Raw genomic sequence first — 19,980 nt, 5'->3', positions numbered from 1 at the left:
CTTTTGTAGGAAAATATAGCGGGTGTTGAATAAAATAACGTTCAGCACGTTTTTAATTATTTTTTGTTTCTATTCGTATATACATTTATAATTTATTTGCATACGTGCTTCTAGTATAAATGTGAATGCCAAAGTAATATTGTTAGAAAGTTTAACTTACATTATACTTCTCTATCTCTTATGGAAATATTCTTCAAATTCAGTAACGTGATGGGTAAAAGCAAATAAAACATTTTATTCCCTGAACATGGTATATTAAGTATTCCAAGAGGTTTCTAACATACGCGAACACCCTATAAAATATATTTATACTATATTTATATATATATTTATACTTTTATATATATATATATATATTATATTTATATATATATATATAATGGTCAGCATGATGAGCTGAGTCTGTCATTCCGTCAGTATATACGCAAACTAATCCCTTAGTCATACAAACTGATCGATCAAAAGCCAGTGCTTGTATGGAAACTTTTATTTAACGAGATATCTTCATGATATTTAGCATTTTGGATTATTGTCCGAAGCAACGGTACGTTCTCCAAAGAAATTGTTCACATTGGACTACTATAGCATATAGCTGCCATACAAACTGACTGATCAAAATCCAGTTCTTGTAGTATTTGTGATGGGTAGAGAAGTATCTTTTTGTTTCAATTATTACTGAAAATCAAAGAAATGTTTCAAAAGCAATTTTGTTGAAGTTTATTCTAGCTTCTTTTGATTATTGTACTTATGTATGTATGTCTAACTGTTACTAAAAGCATATACATTATATTTTAACTCCATTATATGGAAACCTTTAATTATGAAGTAATAATATATTTTTTCAAACACAGTAGTTAATTATTGTTTAATAGAAGATTTCATTATAAAACAAAACTTATTTTTTATTACAAATTAAATCTAAAAATTAATACAAGATTTTGTAAAAAGAAACTTATCAGGTATAAATGCAATATAAAGTTAACATCAACTGAAAGTAAGATGAACCTAAACGTTAAAACCAGTAAAATAAATTTCGTCCAATTAAATGCAAGTAGAGTATTGACTAGCATTCCTTTTTGTTTTTGTTTTAATTTCACATATTCTCGGTACAAAGGCAAACTTTTATACATATGTTTACTTTAATATATAATTAAGTGATGGTACACATAGCAATATTTGACGAGACGTCAGAGAAATTTTTGGCACACAATTCTTTAAAGATTAATTGAGCATACTTTTTAAATCTTATTGAACACATTCATGCGACCAAAGAAATACGAACTTTTATTGAAAGAGTATCAAAGGAAATATGAAAACATTTACACACATTTTAATTTACAAAAGTAGTATATCGCCTTTTGTGTGGTTGTATGAAAGAGTACACTAATATATTTTAAATATTTCAAAAGAAATATTTGGTTAATTGCTAGATTGCAAATGATGTTTTGATATTCTTCTTTTCGGTTATACACCAAATACGCCGTAATTATTAAATAATACAGTAGAAAGTGAAATGTATCGTAAGTAATCGGTTGTTCACAATTACTATGCAATGAATATAGTTGGCGAGAAATGCAATGGTCGGCTGTAAACGTCGTAAACGACGTTACGATATGCGTACGTTTATACATATATGTATATATGTTTGTGTGTATATAAAGAACTTATGATGATTTTGTCCTGCGATATTTAGTCGCTAACAAAATATGAATAATAAAATATATTGTCAGACCTTAACAATAAGACCCAATTAATGTAATTGAAAATGAATCGGCGACAGGATCGGGCGCAGAAATTGGTTTCCAATAAAGCCAATTGTAGCTGACTAAAAATTAAGTAAATATCAGATAAACATTGAAGTTGGGCAGTAGTTTCTTTGTTTACGCATACTTACGTACGAAAGATTGCGGTAAGCGTATTGATAATGTGCGGCAACGATGTCGACATTCACTTGTTGGGCGCAGGAAGATGTATCTAGTGCCGAGCGCTTGTTGTACAAACACATTTGCACATTGCGTATCAGGCAAAGTATAGGTCGGCGCTTGTGTTGTGTCGATTGTGATGTATCGCTCTAGCGCGATACCGTTACGAGGCAGATGTATTGTTGGACTGGCGAAAAGTTTGCGCAGCAGACGTGCGGGTAGCATTCGGTTACAACGCCACAAATTATGCGCCTCAATTATTTGCGTAGACTTTTCTTTACTTTGCGTATGATTGTATTTATTAAAAAGCTCTTCTAGATTTGTAACTTCACGATTTGTCGATTGCACGCGGTACGCATCGCGGCGAAATGTTGCATGATTGCTTAAGTAGAGATCGTAGAAATCCTGCAGTTGAATGGGATTTTGATTTATCTATAGAGAAGAAATCGACGTATAATTTATTGAATATAGAACGGCATCATATTACATCTGCTTAGCATTTAGACTTACCTTAAATACAAAAGGCACAAATTCATTTGGCATTTCTTGATTTGAATTATCACGACTACTGTTTTCTTCATTATCGTTGTAAACATCAACACTTCGCTCCGTTACCGAAGTTAAATCAAGTACACTCTGTACTGTTGAACAAGGATCGCAGCTAAGTGCATCGACACCTTGGAAGAATGGATTCTGCATTAGACACGCCTCATCATACAGTTCTGTGAGTCGTGGAAAACGTTGAATTAATGGCAGTGTTATGCGACGCCACATGCGCATACTGGGATAGATAAAAGAATGCACATTATGTCCTGCAGACGTTAAACCATCCGACGATGTGTCATTGCGATGTCGATAAGCAAAAACGCACAGCGAAACAAGCATAAGATAAAAAATCCAATATAATATTTGGCGCCGCCGATCCAAGACTTGGCTGAGCACTTCCAATTTGAGAAATGCTAGAGAAGATAGGTTCGAGTAGTTTCGTATATTCAAATCATCATCAACTTCCATTGTGCTGCGTTGTTGAAAGTACTGCCATAGCAGATAGTTATCAAAATATAGCGGGCGTACACGAAATGACTTTTCAGCTATATTACGAAAATGGCGTAATGCAATCACATATTTTTGTAGGACTATATTACGTGTTAATATAGCAGGCTCCGCAACTGCAGGAGCAGGCTGTGCAAAATTGAACTCATCCATATCTCAACAACTTATTAATTCGACACCATCGTTTTTACTTTTTATGCACTCTCCGACGCTACACCAATTTCCAAAAATTTACTTGGCATAAAATAAATTACGAATAGACCTCGCCTTGAAATCGTTCGATTTTATTTTTTCAATTTTGTTTTGACATCCGAAAACGTAACTTTTATATTCATTTGCTTTCTATTGTATTACAATAAGTATGCTATTCACAATGAATTCTGATTGACTGAATAAGTTTTGAACTAAAGTGTTAAAACCGTGCATATCAGTAAAAGCCATCATCTGATGAAATAATTAGCTTTAACTTTATCTATCAGTTATGTTAATTTCTAGAGTCAAGTGTATTGCATAAATTATTTGAACATTGAGGACTGGATTAGCAGAATTCAGAAGTTGTGGTTAAAGAATTGAGTTAGAGGTATTATGCTATGTAAATAATGATTTTTATATTCCATACCATTGTATCAAGAAATGTTATTAAAACAAGTTATTTATAACGAATTAAATTTAAGCTATTTTGTAATTTTATAAAAATTTAATTTATCGATAAGTCTAACACTACTAAAATGAGGTACTTTTTCATATTATTAGTCTGGCTATATTGGCGTTAGAAACGTCAGGCAATGACCAATAAATGTCAAAAGGAACACTATTAGCAAAGACCTTCTGAGCGTACCGAGAAAAAGAAAACGTTGTGTATTATTTTACTTTTGTTTCTAATTAAATTAATGCGAAATAAGAATTTGCTGTATTTTTTTGTTAAAGTGGTGAGCAAAAGTTTATCGGTGAGTTCGGTAAATATAAGGAATATATAAAGTTCATGTTGAAACATGAAAAAGCGTATGGAAACTAGCGAGTGAGTGGAACGAGTGTGTCTGTCGATCTATACCGAGGGATTTCGTGAGGCTTTAAAAAATTACACTATATTCCGAAAAAAGTAGAATGAAATTGTGTAAAAAATAATTGATGCGCAAAACTATTGCGTTTAGAAAGCGCGAGTAGTGTAATATAAGAATGGCAACATGTTAAATCAATGTGATGTATTAAAATTTGATAGTTAAAAGTGGTGGCCATGAGTATTTCAATATTTTAATAGTATTTTGAATGATATACTGCAATATGAGTAAAGAAGGAAGAGAGGTAATAAATATGATGATTGAAGCGTATAAAACAGTGAAAATTGAAGCGCACCAAAGAAGACGATATAGTGTAGAAATGTTATCGAAAAAGTTAATGTGGATGGCGTTAGGTATTGTAGCGCCCGCGCCGTCGCAGACGTCGTCTATGCTGCCTCATGTCATCATAAAGAGTAGTGAATTGCTACGACACGGACACGGAGTTTATTGTTCTTAACGACGAATAAGAGGAAATAACAGAAGTGAAACAACTAATTGGAGATATTCTGCAACAGGCAATAAAAAATGAAAACTGTTAATTTGATTATTAAGAAAATAACAAATTCAAGTGTGTTGTTTAGTAGTGAAAATATAGTGAATATTGTAGCGTGGAATATGCTGGTACTGCCGGTGTAGTGTTAAAGTGTATATAGTAAATGCGGTCGGCGTCGCGCCATACACAACGTTTACGTCGGCGTTGTCATGCGAATAGAAACAAAAGAAATCAGTGGCTAAAGTTTACTCGCAGTGTGAGTAAGCGAGTGCGCTCTATTTTATTCCTTGCCGGACACCGTGTGAGAGTTTGGCTATAAAAATACTGATGTTGCCATCTTTTCTATTTTTATATAAATATTTTCAGTGATGGATAAGTTGAATAGAAATTGTGAAAAAAATACACCAATATGTACATGAGCTTGTTTTCATTCAGAAAAATAATACTTCGTCGTTAAAACTGCAAAAATACTATTTCAATTATATTAATGTTAAACTGATATGCCTACGACACATGTGTTCCGTTTATAAATAAGTGGTAAATGACCTCGCAACTCGAGTAGTTGTCAAGGTTCAACCAACCATCCAAGTATTCATAATATGTACATACATTTAGATTTAATAGTATTTTATACTTTCTACATATCCTTGCCAAGTTCTTCAGGGAGTATTCCTTATTAATGTTAAATTAATTATAAACAATTTATAAAAACTCGCTATGTCCTAGAAATTTAACCATTTGTAGTTATTTAGATATTGAAAAGTATTAACTTTTGGCAAGCATACTTTATTATTGTACGAATATATACAAGTATATTTATGTATGTATAGGACATTTCCGTTTCCGAACCTATATAGGTTTATATTCATTATACTTCCTCTTTTCCAAAATTGTGCATATAATATTTCTATACGTACATATGTCCATACTACATAAGTATATGTTCATTGGTTTGTACATTGTTTCCTCACTTTACTATTTGCCATCTTTTATGCTCTAAACCAAGTTCCAATACTATCACTGCTGCCGCCTTTGAAGATAGCGAGCTGCAAAAAGAATTGCATATGCAGGCATCTGGGCGGCATGTTGCAAGTGAAACGGTGCATTAGGTGCTTGCTATGTTACCACACGACTTTCTTTCGGTTCCTTCATAGTTGCGCTCTCGTTTTTGTAGTACTATATAGTTTTCACATTACTGAATGAATATAGAAGTGTAGTGGATGCTACAGTAAATTGTTCATTGTGGACTCTTCTAGTACATCACCAGACATTGTTGCATTGTAGAAATGTGTAGATACTAGGCGATGGGAAATATGCAAGCAATACGCAAAATGAGCATGAGAATGTGCAAGTGAAAATACCAGATATGGTTAAATTGCACTACATTTGTATTTTTCCAATGTTGAATTTTTTTCTCTGTAGTTGCTACACTATCAGTATATTACACTGCATCCGGAAGTTTTCTACGCTGCTAATAATAACAGTGAATTGGTAAAAATCGAAATGTCATAAGACAGTTTTAATAAGTGAAGTTTTTGTGGATAAGTAGCCTCAAATACACCATAGAACTACCTTGAAAGGATAAAAAAAAATATGTGATAGAAAAGTGAAAGTACGTAAATGTATAAAAGAAAATATTTGACTTAAATGTAACAGGCATATATATATTATGGTCTGCTTCGAATACTGCACAATTGACACGCCTCGATTGGCTATGCAGTTTTCGGCTCTGTTTTTTTTTTTTTTGAGTATATTGGTTAAAGTGAATGTTTATTACAGTGAAATATGGAAATTCACCGTTGAATCAAAGCAAATTTATAATTAAGTTAAAGAGTGTAAAATAAAAATCAACAATTACAAATTAGATGATTTTAAATCGAATGTTTTTGCATACATATTTCACACTGGCAAAGCATATGTAGTGATATAGCAACAATAACAACTTAAAATTAAACTTCCTTAACATTTGCGGACACTGAGCTAAAGTAGTAGATGCAGTTATGGCCTCGATTTGGCGGTATCCGAATAGAACGAAGTACCGTGCTAAAGGTAGGTTCAAATAGATTAAATAAAGATAAAAAGTAGTCCAATTGGATTTATTTTTTAGCTGTTTATAGGTCATACTGATATTTCTAAACGTACATATGGTAGATATATACATATTAATTATTAACTGTTGAATTACAAAGTTTGTATGGTTCAAAGCACTTTCAATAGGCCAATACGTGCCAGCTGTTGTATATTTCTTTTTTCTGTATCGCCTTACACCATACTTCCCAAAACCTTTGTTTCACTGTAGATAATTTTCCGGTCGAATATAAAGTCGATATCTTTCCTCGATATCTTTCCTCCTGCTTATGGTATGTGTCTTGATGTTATTCATACTATGAGATTATATGCTTTATGTGAGGTACTGCCACTCTATAATTGTTTTTTATGAGAAGTATTTTTTTCAGACATAAACTAGACTAGTATATAATTGGACAAACAGTTTGTATTTTTTTATTTTACCAAGAACTTTTATTACGAACCACCTTGCCGATCCAAAAAAGTAAATTTGCCAAAATAACTAATTGTAGAGCCTAAAAAGCTTAATTATAGCATGAATTGTTGTTAATTGTAAATAAGAGCTACCTTAACAAAACATACCTCCACACCCATACATATGTTATCACATGAGTATATTACGGATCTCGATATTGTTTTGTTGGTGAATCGGTACTACATTGCAGTGATGCACATTCACGTGCTCCATATGTAGTACCACCGACTAGTCAGTCTGCTAACAAATAATTGACTGCGCAATTGATGCGAATTTCTAAAACGCAAAAGAGAGCAAAGATATGAAGTCACTAACAATACTGTGTAATGTAGATAATATCGTTAGACAGGTGGAAAATATGTATCACAAATGTACATACATGTATATATATGCACGTCAAAAATGACGTTGTACATTCGCATTAATATTGCAACAAATATTTTGAATGAAAACGGAAATTCCTATCGTAATGGAAAAATTGCCAACAGTGTTGTTTTTAAGTAGTTTCAACGTGTGATCTCTCAGAAATGTGCGACAATATTTGAAACTACAGTCATTTATAGGAATTTTGTCTCTATACTTACCGTCGGTACTTGTCTCCTGGAAATATTTTTAAAATTTTCAATCCCATAATTTTAACTGGAATTTAATTTGTATGTAAAAATTAATTTCTAAAAAGTGTTCTAAAATCGAAGATGCCTCATAATGGAAAGAATTTTCAGCTTTTATAAAGATGCGTTAGGGATATATTATTTTTATACCCTGAAATCTGCTGCTTATTTGTCTGAAACGCCGTTATCGGTCCACTATAGCATATAGCTGCCAATAAAATGAACGATCAAAATCAAGCTTTGTATGGAAACCTTTTTTTTTGACAAAATATCTTCTTAAAATTTGACATAAATATATTATTATTCACGACAACACTACAATTTCCGAAAAAAATACCACGATATCATATACATACATTTAATTTTTCAGTTTCGCATCACCTACTATGCTCAATTTCGTTTTTCTTTGGGAAAACGTTCAGAAAGTTCGTGCGGGAACGATTGTTATTCAGTTCTTTTCCTACAACAAAAAGTTACTTATTTCAAAGAAAGAGACTTTATAGAAATTTACATATATTAGTAAATCACAGTTACCCAGTCTTAGTTAAATCTGAAATCGAATATTCAGCCAATTTTTATATTTAAACTGAAAAGGGTAGAGCTCTCGTGAGGATCTCTGTTGAGGAACACTAAAATGTTGAAAATTCTTACAATAATTTACTTTAAAAAATGCAGATTTCATGTCGAACAATTTTCTGTCGTCCTCACGAGCAGATCCGGAATTCCCTATATAATTTGGAAAAAGAATTTCATATTCGGTTAAAATTAGAAAAAATATCTGAAAAGTAAATTTTGCTATTGTTTTGCTTATTTTAGGAAGAGAATTACTTCAGAATCTAAAAATCTTTGCGGACTGTTGAGCAGCCGATTCTCAACTAAGATTATTTCCACTAATATCTCAACAGGCTTTGCAGAAGTGAAATGAAAAAGTGGCAAAATCGATTTGAGCAAATGTTGCCCAAGCTAGCTTACATCGGTACATTGAAAACTCATTATTCTAAAAATAAATAATGTGGCGAGTGTTTCTACCATGAAAAACTAAACAAAAATGGTTTTGGTCTTTTCGCAAATAGTATAACCTAATTATGCAGATAATTATGATCATCGTCTACAATTGACCTTAGCTGGTAAGGTAAACAACGTGCGAATTCTGTGTTTCATACTCATTTTGTTAGATTTCATTAGAATATTATGCGATTCATTCTATATAATGAGCTATAAAGACTTAGCGGTCAATATTTATGTTGCGATAATTTGTATGTTATGGGCTGAATGTACATATGTATTCTTTATATGTAATGCTTTTAGCGATTTTTGTACATCCTTAACTATATTTTTTGTGCTGTGTCAAGTTTAGTGAAGTTATTGTTTTATAGAAAAAAATTATTGCCAAATAAATGATCGTCGTGTTTATGATCGGAAAAAAATATAAAAAAAGTACGCAATATCGCCTGTGAAGGTTTTCCAATAATCCGCCACTTGTATGCCAGAGAATGCAGGTGGAATCTATTAGTTATAATATAACATACATTAATTTTTTAAATAAGACATTTGTAGTTTTGTCATCGTTTTAAGTAGGCCGTTATGTGACCGATTATGTTGAGTGAAATTGTTGTACAGTTACTAGAAATCTAGGTTTTTCCATGAAGATTTTATATCAGCGAACGCTGTTGAAGAAGGAAACATTTTGAATAATTAATAGCCACTGGCATCCCACTATTGAAGCTAGACATTATACTTTATTGACATTGGTTTTGGTGTCTACGCTGGTTGCTAGACAAATTGTGGCTCTTATAAGTTTTTACAAAACAATTGATCTGATTTTACAATGCCCGGAATATTACTTAATATTTTGTTTATTGAAGTCTACAATTACAATAACCTTTACAAACCTTAATCAGTTTTTATACTCTTTTATACTATAAGAAATACACTTGTGAAGCTTATTCTAGCTTCGGTGCAGCCGAAGTTAAAGTTTTTTTGTTAAAACATCACATTAATTTTTAAAAACACACAAGGAATGTTTTTTTTAGACGTGTGGTTTTTAATAGGGTAATACTTTTTTTAGAGTTGGTCCTTTAGACAGTTGCTACTTGATTTATACTCATTTTGGTTTGCCATAATGACTAGACTTACCCCGAAACAACGTTTGCAAGTCGTGTTAATTTATTACCAACATAAAAGTTCGGTTCGCGCAACGCATCGTGCGCCAATATTCGGTCGACATAATCGCCCAACAGAGTCGATAATTCGAGCAACCATAGATCGGTTTCGCACCACGTTACTCTAGTAGAGTCCATCCGCCATCGCACGCAACAATTCAGACTCTCTCACATCCTCACAAAGTCACTGTTTAATGCTCTCTATAGGCACAGGGAATCATTGGTCCATATTTCTTTAAAAATGAAGCCTGTAATAATTTTGCAGTCAATGGGAAACGCTACAGAGCCATGATTTATGACTATTTCATGTCTGAATTGGTTGATATGGACGATATTTGGTTCCAACAAGACGGCGCTACATGCCATACAGCCAACGAAACAATCAGTTGCATTATCTTGCATGTGGCTTGTGCGTGGCCTCCAAGATCGTGCGATTTTACACCGCTGGACTGTTGTTTGTGGGGTTATGTGAAGTCGGTTGTCTATGCAGATAAGCCCGAGATGATTGACGCCTTCGAAGAGAATATTCTGCGTCCCATTACTGCAAAAAGTTGTCGAAAATTGGGTCTCTCGGCTGGATTTTTTCCGAGCCAGCCGCGGCCGTCACTTGCCCGAAATTACATTTTAAAACATCATGCTAAACCCTTATCTTTATAAAAAAGCTTAGTTCTTGGCCATAACATTAAATTATATGCATTTTTGTTCTTCTTCAAAACCACATGTCTAAAATATATTTTGATTGTTTATTTTGGCTTGAGGGTTTTTAATGTTCTTATTTTAGGACCAAAACCAATAGTACAAATAGCATCTCGACACCAAAGTATTCACATTTATGTTATGGGAAAGTTCTTATTCGATTATTATCGATAAAAAATAATGTCGACAGTGATTGCTGTGATTATTTTTTATAAACTGAACAATACTTTGTGATTCGTGTTAATATTAAGAATAAATTAAGTCTACGTGGAAATAGATAAGCTGATCCAAAGTCCATTGTCGTTTTCCAGCGCAGGTATTAGAAGCGTACCTAGTACATAAGTACTTGTTTTGATATCAAATAATCAGAGTCTAAATACTCCGTCTCAATAAAAAGTTGGATACTATAAAATTTCAATAAGAAATTAGTTTTTTCTTCACTAACATTTGTTTATAAACTGTGCAACGCTGCGTCGTCATCGCTGTCATCATCTGCTGCTTTTGGTTTTTGGAATTCCCATGACAGCACCAGCGCTAGCGCCAGCGCCAGCGGACCTCACGCACGCACTTGACTGCGCTGTCGACGAATAATATGACTTAACTGACCAGCTGTTTGTGCTGGCTGCTCTCATTGTGGACACAGTTTTTGATGGTTTCGTTTGGCATGGAAATTTCATAAATTCGCCAAGCCGCATAAAATGCGTGTACTCGTACAAATGAAATAGCGAATGGAACGCAAAACGAGTGAATATAAAAATCATCAGGCAAAGCGAGAAATATTATTAAACGTAGATAGGAAGGCATAAATAGGCAAGGTGGACTAAAAACTAAATATGTAAATAATATATTTCTAAATATTAGACAGATACATGCAAATGTACTACACAATTGTTGTTGTATGTATGCATGTACATATGTATGTACTTGTGCGTAACGCCATTTTTTCTCGATATAAACATACTTGCGCGAAAACTCATAATCGTATGTATGTACATACATACAATATGTATGTAGTACTTATATAACAACAAGAAATCCATTTTTTTTCCAATAGATGTCATTATTAATCTATATATTACGTTGTATAAGCGCGTTAGTTTCAATTTCGTACTAAAATAACCACTAAAGACCGTTTTATGATTGCCTGACTCAGTATTGTTGGAAAACACGACAAAGATGAACAACAGCAAAGACTTTAGTGTGGCCGTTTAAATTGATGTTAAAAGAATGCCACTGTTTGCGAATTTTTATCCCAATATAACTGAAACAGAAACAGTTGTGGAATAAGTGTAATATTAATCTGATCCCCACATCTTCAGTGAAGTTTCGCTTTCGTCACCTCGGTAGGTGATTTTAGTAATTACATTGTCAAATTATACAATTAAGTCTTTTATCCTTGTGAACGAATTTATTCATATTGAGCTATGTTATTTAAGGCAGAGAAACTCTTCGCTAAAAAAACTGAAGCCTACGTATTAGCCATGACTCCGACTAACATCTGACCATGTTCTCATTTTAGTAGAATGAAAGAACTTTGGGCCTTCAAAAGATCAATGCCACCATGAACGTTGGAGTTAAAAATATAGAAAAATATAGCCTTCTTGCAAAAGCAGGTTTGGTAACAACCGTATATATTATAGGTTGCTTCAGCCAAAAGTTAAAATTATTTAAAATGCAATCTTTATAACTACTGGCAGCAGAGAAATGGTGTTTGTGGTGGAGTTTGTGGTAACATTCCTTTATATCATTTAGTAAAAAACATATTGATTCCTCATTTAAACGAAAATAAAGCATGAATCTGCATTAAACATTGTTTAAAAGCCAGTTAAACGTCAATAAAACTTTGGGTTACTTGGTGTTAGAAAGTTCGAATGGATTGTGAGTGTTCACGAAGGCTTTTTCTTATAAATTTACAGCTGTTTATTTATATGTCAAATCTTTCTTTTTTAGGTTAGCGACACCAACCAAACTTCGATTGAAAATAGTTGCAAATCGTAATACCAGAAAAGAGTTGGGTTGATCTGAAGTTGGAGCAATTCAATTAAACCCAGTGAAGTTGAAAATCGTAATTGGGTTATAAGTTCCAAATAATTGAAGATTGGAGGATTTTAAACCGCATGCTCAAAAGCTTAATTATGATAGTCAACGGATTTTAAAAGAAGCGTTTTTTCATTATTTATATCGATAAGTAAATGTTTGAAGGAGAAGTTTCTGACTTCCTATTAACGGTCAAGTCTTGCTATCCCTATATTCATACATATATTGGAGGTATAATCTGAAAAAATATTTTTGACTGAAAGTGTATTGCAAAGCTGATTTAGCTGATTAGCATTAACAAAAAAGCAAATTTAATACAAACATGATGAGCATAAAATAGTACGGCGTATTTGACTTATTTTTCAAAAACGTTGAAGAAATAAGTAGGCAGATAGTTAATAACATTTATAAAGTACAATACTAGAAACATTCCCTCACATTTAATCCTGGGCCTGGGCTTAATCCAACTAGTAGTCCTAAGCAAGGTCCGTGCCAAGCAATGGGTATCTGTATCGGTTGAATAACTATCGATAACTGCTCAACTCGTTCGTATACATTATTTAAGATTTTGTTCAACTGAAAAGCTGATTAATCTTGTGTGTTGGCATTAAATATTTTATATGATTTTAAACCACATTATATTTTGCTGATCAATCTGTAAGTGGAAGCTTACTAACTTTTCGTCTTAAAAATCTTCAGTCTTCACTGCGAATATTTATGTATGTATCACATGTACAAAATACACTTATCACTATCACCTATTCTCTTAATATAATTGATATTTTTTAAAAAATTTTCCCCAACTTTGCGTGAACGCTCAATTTAAATACAATAAATTATAAAAATAGGCGCGTTCATAAACATGTAAAAATGTATTTTTAAGACGTTTGTCATTGCGACTAAATTTAAATGATGGCACTTATCCGCCCCCATCGGCAATATCAACAAAAATCACCAACACTACACTATACAAAATAAACAAATAACATCTTCACATATTTGTCGCTAAACCCACTAAATGTAACAACAAATATGCGTATTTCTACATTCGCATGTACCTATGTATGTGCGTATGTGCACACGCGTATACTTGCAGGCCAAAAATAAATTGACATCGCATGCTATTTTGACGCACCGTTTAGTTCTGTTTTAGGCCCCCTTTGTTTTTGTTATTCACACATTCTTAAGAGTATGTTAATTTATGCCAACACTTTTGGATTTATAACGTCATCATTTTGATAACCGTACCATAATTTAATATCGCACACACAAATAAATATTATATTTTCATTCGTACATCGCAAGTTTATGTTTTATGAATTTATTTTTAATTCATATGAATATATGAGTATGTTAATAGTTATTAATATCACATCTTTGTTGATGAATAGGGGAAAGCTAATGAAATTCGAATAACAATATTACAAACAGTTGTGGCCAAAATAATAGACACGGTGCCACTGTTAGATTCGATTTGAAAACAGTTATCATTATGGCTCTGTGGAAATGTATGAAAGTGATAAATAATATTAAATTCTAATAAATAGTTAGATTCATTTGACATCACCTGCTTATTAAGTTAGGTTAGGTTACTCGGGTAGGCTAATGAGCCACGCATAGACCAGTTGCGTCCTTTGCGATACCAGATGGAGTTCCGTTACGAAGTCCATGAGGAGTAGTCATCCTTTAAGATGCCTGCGCTTGACGCGGATTACAACAGAATACAACAGTCTCTTCTATCGAGTGCCAGTAGGAACTTTGTATATTTCGGATCTACAGTTTTGCACCCAGGTAGATCGTTTCATTGCGTTTTATTTTAAATTTTCCAATGTTGATCACGTTTCCGGTTGACAGCCATATACCACTTTTGACAATCTCGTTCACTATTTTATGGCCCTCGGTGGTTTTGTGACCTGGCACCCAGTTGAGGTGAAGTCGCTTGGTTCTGGCGCCCCTCTCCACTGCTGCCCTGCTTTCCAAGACACTTCTGGCCGATATACGAAACGAGGTTAAAGCCTTCATTGCTGCTTGTCTGTCCACATAGATATTGACTCTAATGTTGTATGCTGAAGCATTAAAGGCTAGCACCGCGGCTATCCCAATAGCAATGGCCTCTGCTTTGCTGATCAAAGACGCCTGCTGTTAATATGGATTAGATTTTGCTTATATAGACACACGGAATCTGTTTATACAGTAATTCGTTCCGTATTATGAAATATTAGCTTCGTAAATCTAACGAAGAAGAAACTTAAGTGTTTTTAATGTAAGTGTTTACATGATTCTGTCATTGCAATCGATAAGTTTCTCGTGTTTTCGTTCATCACCAGTCCTAATCGTCTTGCTGCTCCAATTTCGAGCAAGTGAAGTAAGTACACCAGCATTTTTAGGCCTTTAAAAAGCAATGGAAACACATATTTCATGTGTCACAACGTGATCTGTTTGATTTTCGGTTCGGTGCAGTTTTCGATCACGCAGTCATTTATTTCCTTGCGCTGTAGAGAAAACTTTTTGAGCTCTTCAAAATCAATCAATCACAGTCTAGTCTAATTAAACTAAAGATGTGTCTATCATGAAGGTGGTAGCGCTCGTAGATGTGTTCCAAGCAATAATATATTTATTCATCATTGTCGACTATGGATTCTCTCTTCCACCAGAAGCTTTTCTTAGCTTCAGCATCTTTAAATCGTAGTATATTATAACAAAGTACAATAATCTACTTGTAGCTCTCTACGACAAACCCAAAAATAATAATCTTAGGTCGTTTTCAGTCGTTGTGACTTGTTGATGTGGTTTTATTCTAGGCATGATGCAATCCTGAGAAATCTTTTTTAATAATAAAAGTTTCTGTTAAATTTGGCTCAACTTGGATTACGAAAGTAGATAATTGTTGCTTAGGTTTGACTTGACTCTATTAGTCAAACGATTTGAAACATATTCCAGAAGTTGATTTCTCCACTAGAGACGACTATATATATATTTATAGAAATTATGTTGGACTGATATTACATAAGTAATTCCAAGGCATAATACTTATAATGTAGAATGAGACGTTATATTCTAGGTCTTCCAATAAAACTTCCAAACTTATTGAGACATTGATTTTTCAAATAATTGGAGTCTATACAGTTATAAGAAGAATCTTCGTCCATAACATAAAATACCAACAAAATAAATGAGTGGAAAAATACCTTATAAAAATATTTTACCATGTCAAAGTATACCAGGCATTCCTACGGGAACATGAGATGGCGCCTAAGACCACTAGAACTGACCAAGGCTAGAAATATAAATATGTAAATGGAAACCTACAAACTATATATATATATACTTAGTACTCGCATTACCATACGTACGTATGTCTGTCCTATTGAAGTTGGCAGCAGAGCACTTGCTTTCATTCGACGGTGCTGCTTTTTATGCATTTTCTTTCCATTGTTTTATTCATTACTCCGTATAAACAAAAGTTCATGTTTATTTGGTTTACTTACTTGTAATTGTCAGATGCTACCAGTTTTTACTAGAAAGCGTTCCAGAACTATTCGGTCTTTATTTTTTATGTTCGAATATTTAGTTTTTTTTTATACGGTTGTATGTAAGCTTCACTATGTAAGTGAAAACATTTTGGTAATGAAAGCTATGGTAAAATTTCGCATGGTCATGTATGTATGTTTGTGTATATAAGTTTGTTTTTAATATTTTAAGTTTTTACTACCAACATTTTCTCGGTAAATTTGCAAAAGAATAGTTATTTATTACAATAGCTGACAATTGATATTTTTAAGGAAACTTGTACAATTGAAATATACAGGTTGGTTGAAAAGTTTCTGCGCTCGAAATGAAAAAACACCGTTTTTGATACGAAATATAGTTTTTATTCGATATTTTTTTGGAAATATGAACCAATGATTTCCTATATAATATAAAAATTTAATTTGCACGATTTAAAAACGTGGTTCCGTAGTAACCACCTCTGAAAAAAGTATTGCCTCATTGAAAATTCAATAATTGATGCATTATGGCGAATGATAGAGAATGAAAACTTGCAGTTTGGGAACTTTGGAACGTCATATACCATGCAAATTTAGAGATTTTCTTTTCCAAATTTGGTTTATCTTTTTGCGGTATTTCAAGCCCGTTTTGTTTGTAGTTCGTTATTTAGTCTTTTTAATGCAAAAGACAAATTTAATTCAAAATTAGCCTCATTGTCGGCGATTATCTCTTCATTCTCGCAGAATTTCTCTCTAGCGAGTATTCCCTGGAAGTCTGAGACCAGGAAATAGTCACTAGAGGCCAGAGAGCAATTTGAAGTTGAAGATTGTTATCGACACTGATTGTACTTGGTTTGGTTTCTGATTCATTATAATTTGGGCGTCTCATTATTAACAGTAACAAATATTTAAATTAATTACTCAGTCTGTTTTTAACTTATGCATAAACTATAAAACAGTACAAAAGTATCTTAATTTATATTTATTCCTTTTAAAAACTTTGCCACACATCATTCAAATTTGACTTATTTTTAAGCAATTATATCCACTTGCAAGGGAGAAAAAACGCATGTTATATTTTTTAAGAGCTATTTTGTTTAATAAATAAGTAAAAAATAGTGTACCTTACAGAATTTAATGTACTTTAATAATCAGCGATTTGTTTTGAAAAATTTCCTTTGATCCCGTAGCTGATCTCCAGGAGGATCTCTGAAAAAAGTATCTGGCGATGTGGAAAGTTTTTCCGCTAAAAATTATCTCAAATCCAAAAACAAACAAAAACAAAAAATGACAAAAAAAGTTGTTTATGTGAAAAAATGTACACTTAAGATTGGCTTAAAAAATTATATCTTAGAAATTATTATTAAACATTTTATGCCTTCGATCATTACTTGTGAAATATATCTAAGAATATCGTGTGATAGTTTCCATGTCGATAGGTACAGTATTCTGAAATACCATATACGTACATTCTATATATTATATGCAAAACATCGATTTTTTAAATTCACAAGGGGATATAACACCTTAAACCGTGCTTTTATTAGTACTCGGTAGAATCATATAGGCGAATGACCGAAAGGTTTTTTCTACTGGTGTAGTGATGCTATCTTTTTGTTTCCAAATAAACAAATATTTCACAGGAAATGACACTTAGACTTATATAATATATACTAAATATATATGTAGAATAAAAACATATACATATAATAAAAAAGCAATTAAAATTAAATTCATGATAATGCATAAATATTTGCTATACATACATAAGTATGCATGTATATACATACATATATGTACATAAAAAAAATTAAAACATTACAGATTTCTATGTTTTGTAGCTGCATAAATCAGAGGAAGTTAATAAATATTTAATTACATTTTTTTGCAAAATCATTTATTGTTAAATCCGCCTTCGTCTGCTTTCTTAAAATGTATTGCTATAAGTTTTATTGTTGTTATTGTCAAAGCTGATCTTTTATGCGATTTAATGACGCTCGCGCACGTTTTTTGTCGCATGAGTATTCATACTAGCATACAGTTGGGTGTGAGTGTACAATGTACATGAATGCAGTAGTTCCAACAGCAACTAGTGTAATTTCACCGATATAGAAAATACTTTAATGTTAGCATCATAAATCAATCAAACCGATTTTATACGTACATAAATTTATATGCTAATATATGTGCATACAAACATACATTTCTCTATACATACTTATTTATGTATGTATGAGCATTTAACATTACGACTTAAGCTCATCAATATTTGTTTGTGTTAAAAATTATTATCAGCAATCGCAGACTTTATATTGACTTAATTTTTCATTCATTCATATATTTGTTCCGTTGGACATGAATGAATATAAATGGATTTTATTATCGGAGTAACGAAGAATTACGGTAGCGTGATATTTCACATATACATTTGCATACAACTTGTATATATTGCCATCTACCGATCATATATACGCATATGGTAATTAATTTAAGGTTTGACGTCAAATTTGCTGTTTGCAGTTTGACGCTGAGTTAGCCCGTTTTGAAACAGTAACAGCCCTGGTTTTAGTCTTATGCCAAAAAAATATCATACGGAAAACACAAAAAAAGTTTATATTTGAGCTTAAATAAGCGAGAATGTTGATACTTCATTCAAGCAGTATAATCTCCTTTTATTCTATTTTTACTTGCTTATGCCAGTTTATTTGATTTGTGCTAGTTGCTTATTCGATTCAACACTATTTAAATATTAGTGAATCGGAGGCAGTTATTGTTGTGTACTGCTGCTTTCCTTTCTAGAACTATTTATGTATGTATATACATAAAATAGGGTGTTTCCGGGGTCAATACTGGCACAAAAATAAATCGCAGAAAATCGATTAACCATTTGGAGACAATATAACAAAAGGAAAATCAAATTTTTTAACCGCAATTGAGAGTGTCAAGGGCGGGCGAAACATCTAAATTCAATTTTTTTTTAAACTTTTTTTTTAACATAGTGGCAGCTCTGTTGAATTGTTAATCAATTCTTTTACGCATTCGCTGATTTCTTTTCTGTCTCTTATTTTCTTATTATTTCTGACGCAGAAGCAATAAATTTTACTATTTGTATTGCATTGTTAAATTTAATAAAACAATTCACACGTTCGAATGGTGAACATTTTAACGAAAAATCACCAGTCGAATTAAAGGGGTTATGAAGCTTTCGAATTGCCAATGAATTAGCAATGTTTACGTCGGGCTTGTTGGTTTGGTTGTCCATCACTGGGTATTTCTTTCAAAGATGTCAGCCATTCAAAAGGTGTTTTTTGAGTGATAACTAAATACGAATTGATTTTAAAATTCCTAAAATCAACTAAATATAAACAGGAAAGGCTTGAGAAAAACATATAGATAAATTGAAAGTAACCAATTGTACAAATATTTAAGAAAATAAGTAGTTTCGGCGATATGAGCTTGTATGATTTTTGTTTTTTTAATTTTAAGTGTAATCGACTTGAAATTCTCACACGACCTTTTTAGATATATTTGTCAGATAATGATCTAGGGAACAGGTTATTTTGAATAATAATTTAAATGTTTTCGGCTACTCTGAAGTTTAAATTTTTTTCACAGAAAAAGATTTTTTTTTAAGCCAAAAAGCGCGTATTTTTTGACTTGCAAGTAGATATAACGCCTTAAGAGGTTACATGGGTTTACCGGCTTAAACAAAAACAATTTTTCTTGTCTTTATTAATTCTATAACATCTCTAGAATATTGTCCGAAATTCTCAAGTTGATACCAGTAATAGTTATGGAGATACAGCTTTGAAAAGTTGGGCGCTCGAGGTCAGCTACATATATAGTCACTTAAAACTTTAAACGTGTTTTTCTCGAAACTGTATTTTCAAAGTCGGTTGTCAAAATTTCTCACGAATA

The 19,980-nt window shown here is 32.5% G+C and overlaps 2 protein-coding genes and 1 long non-coding RNA gene across 7 annotated transcripts in view; 1 reads left to right on the top strand and 2 right to left on the bottom strand.

The window, feature by feature from the left end:
* Nucleotides 1-691: 691 nt before the first annotated feature.
* LOC106618858 (uncharacterized) lies at nucleotides 692-3,327 on the bottom strand. The gene is made up of 3 exons (XM_014236752.3): nucleotides 2,433-3,327; nucleotides 1,895-2,354; nucleotides 692-1,825 (listed from the first exon to the last, which is right to left on the bottom strand). The coding sequence occupies exons 1-3, from the start codon at nucleotides 3,126-3,128 to the stop codon at nucleotides 1,734-1,736; spliced, it is 1,248 nt and encodes a 415-aa protein (XP_014092227.1). The 5' UTR covers nucleotides 3,129-3,327; the 3' UTR covers nucleotides 692-1,733.
* Nucleotides 3,328-3,710: 383 nt separating this feature from the next.
* rictor (rapamycin-insensitive companion of Tor) overlaps nucleotides 3,711-19,980 on the top strand; it is a 39,529-nt gene continuing 23,259 nt past the window's right edge. The window contains exons 1-3 of one of the 4 annotated variants that reach the window (XM_070110210.1): nucleotides 3,721-3,922; nucleotides 5,949-6,138; nucleotides 6,306-6,575. In XM_070110210.1, the coding sequence (XP_069966311.1) occupies nucleotides 6,527-6,575 (49 nt within the window). In that variant the 5' untranslated portion in view covers nucleotides 3,721-3,922; nucleotides 5,949-6,138; nucleotides 6,306-6,526. Of the gene's footprint in view, nucleotides 3,994-5,948; nucleotides 6,139-6,305; nucleotides 6,576-19,980 lie in introns of all 4 variants that reach the window. The other 3 variants (XM_070110211.1, XM_014236771.3, XM_014236770.3) reach the window with 3 other exon arrangements.
* LOC118681470 (uncharacterized) lies at nucleotides 6,596-7,370 on the bottom strand. Of its 2 annotated transcripts, none has more exons than XR_004977218.2 (3): nucleotides 7,161-7,370; nucleotides 7,038-7,108; nucleotides 6,596-6,947 (listed from the first exon to the last, which is right to left on the bottom strand). It is a non-coding gene; the product is annotated as an uncharacterized lncRNA (long non-coding RNA). The 2 variants fall into 2 exon arrangements; XR_004977217.2 differs by having other exon boundaries at nucleotides 7,176-7,361.

This window comes from Bactrocera oleae, chromosome 5 (assembly GCF_042242935.1).
Source record: "Bactrocera oleae isolate idBacOlea1 chromosome 5, idBacOlea1, whole genome shotgun sequence".
Lineage (NCBI taxonomy): Eukaryota > Metazoa > Arthropoda > Insecta > Diptera > Tephritidae > Bactrocera > Bactrocera oleae.
Note: the sequence above shows the minus strand (reverse complement) of the source record. Positions and strands in the feature narration are given on the sequence as shown.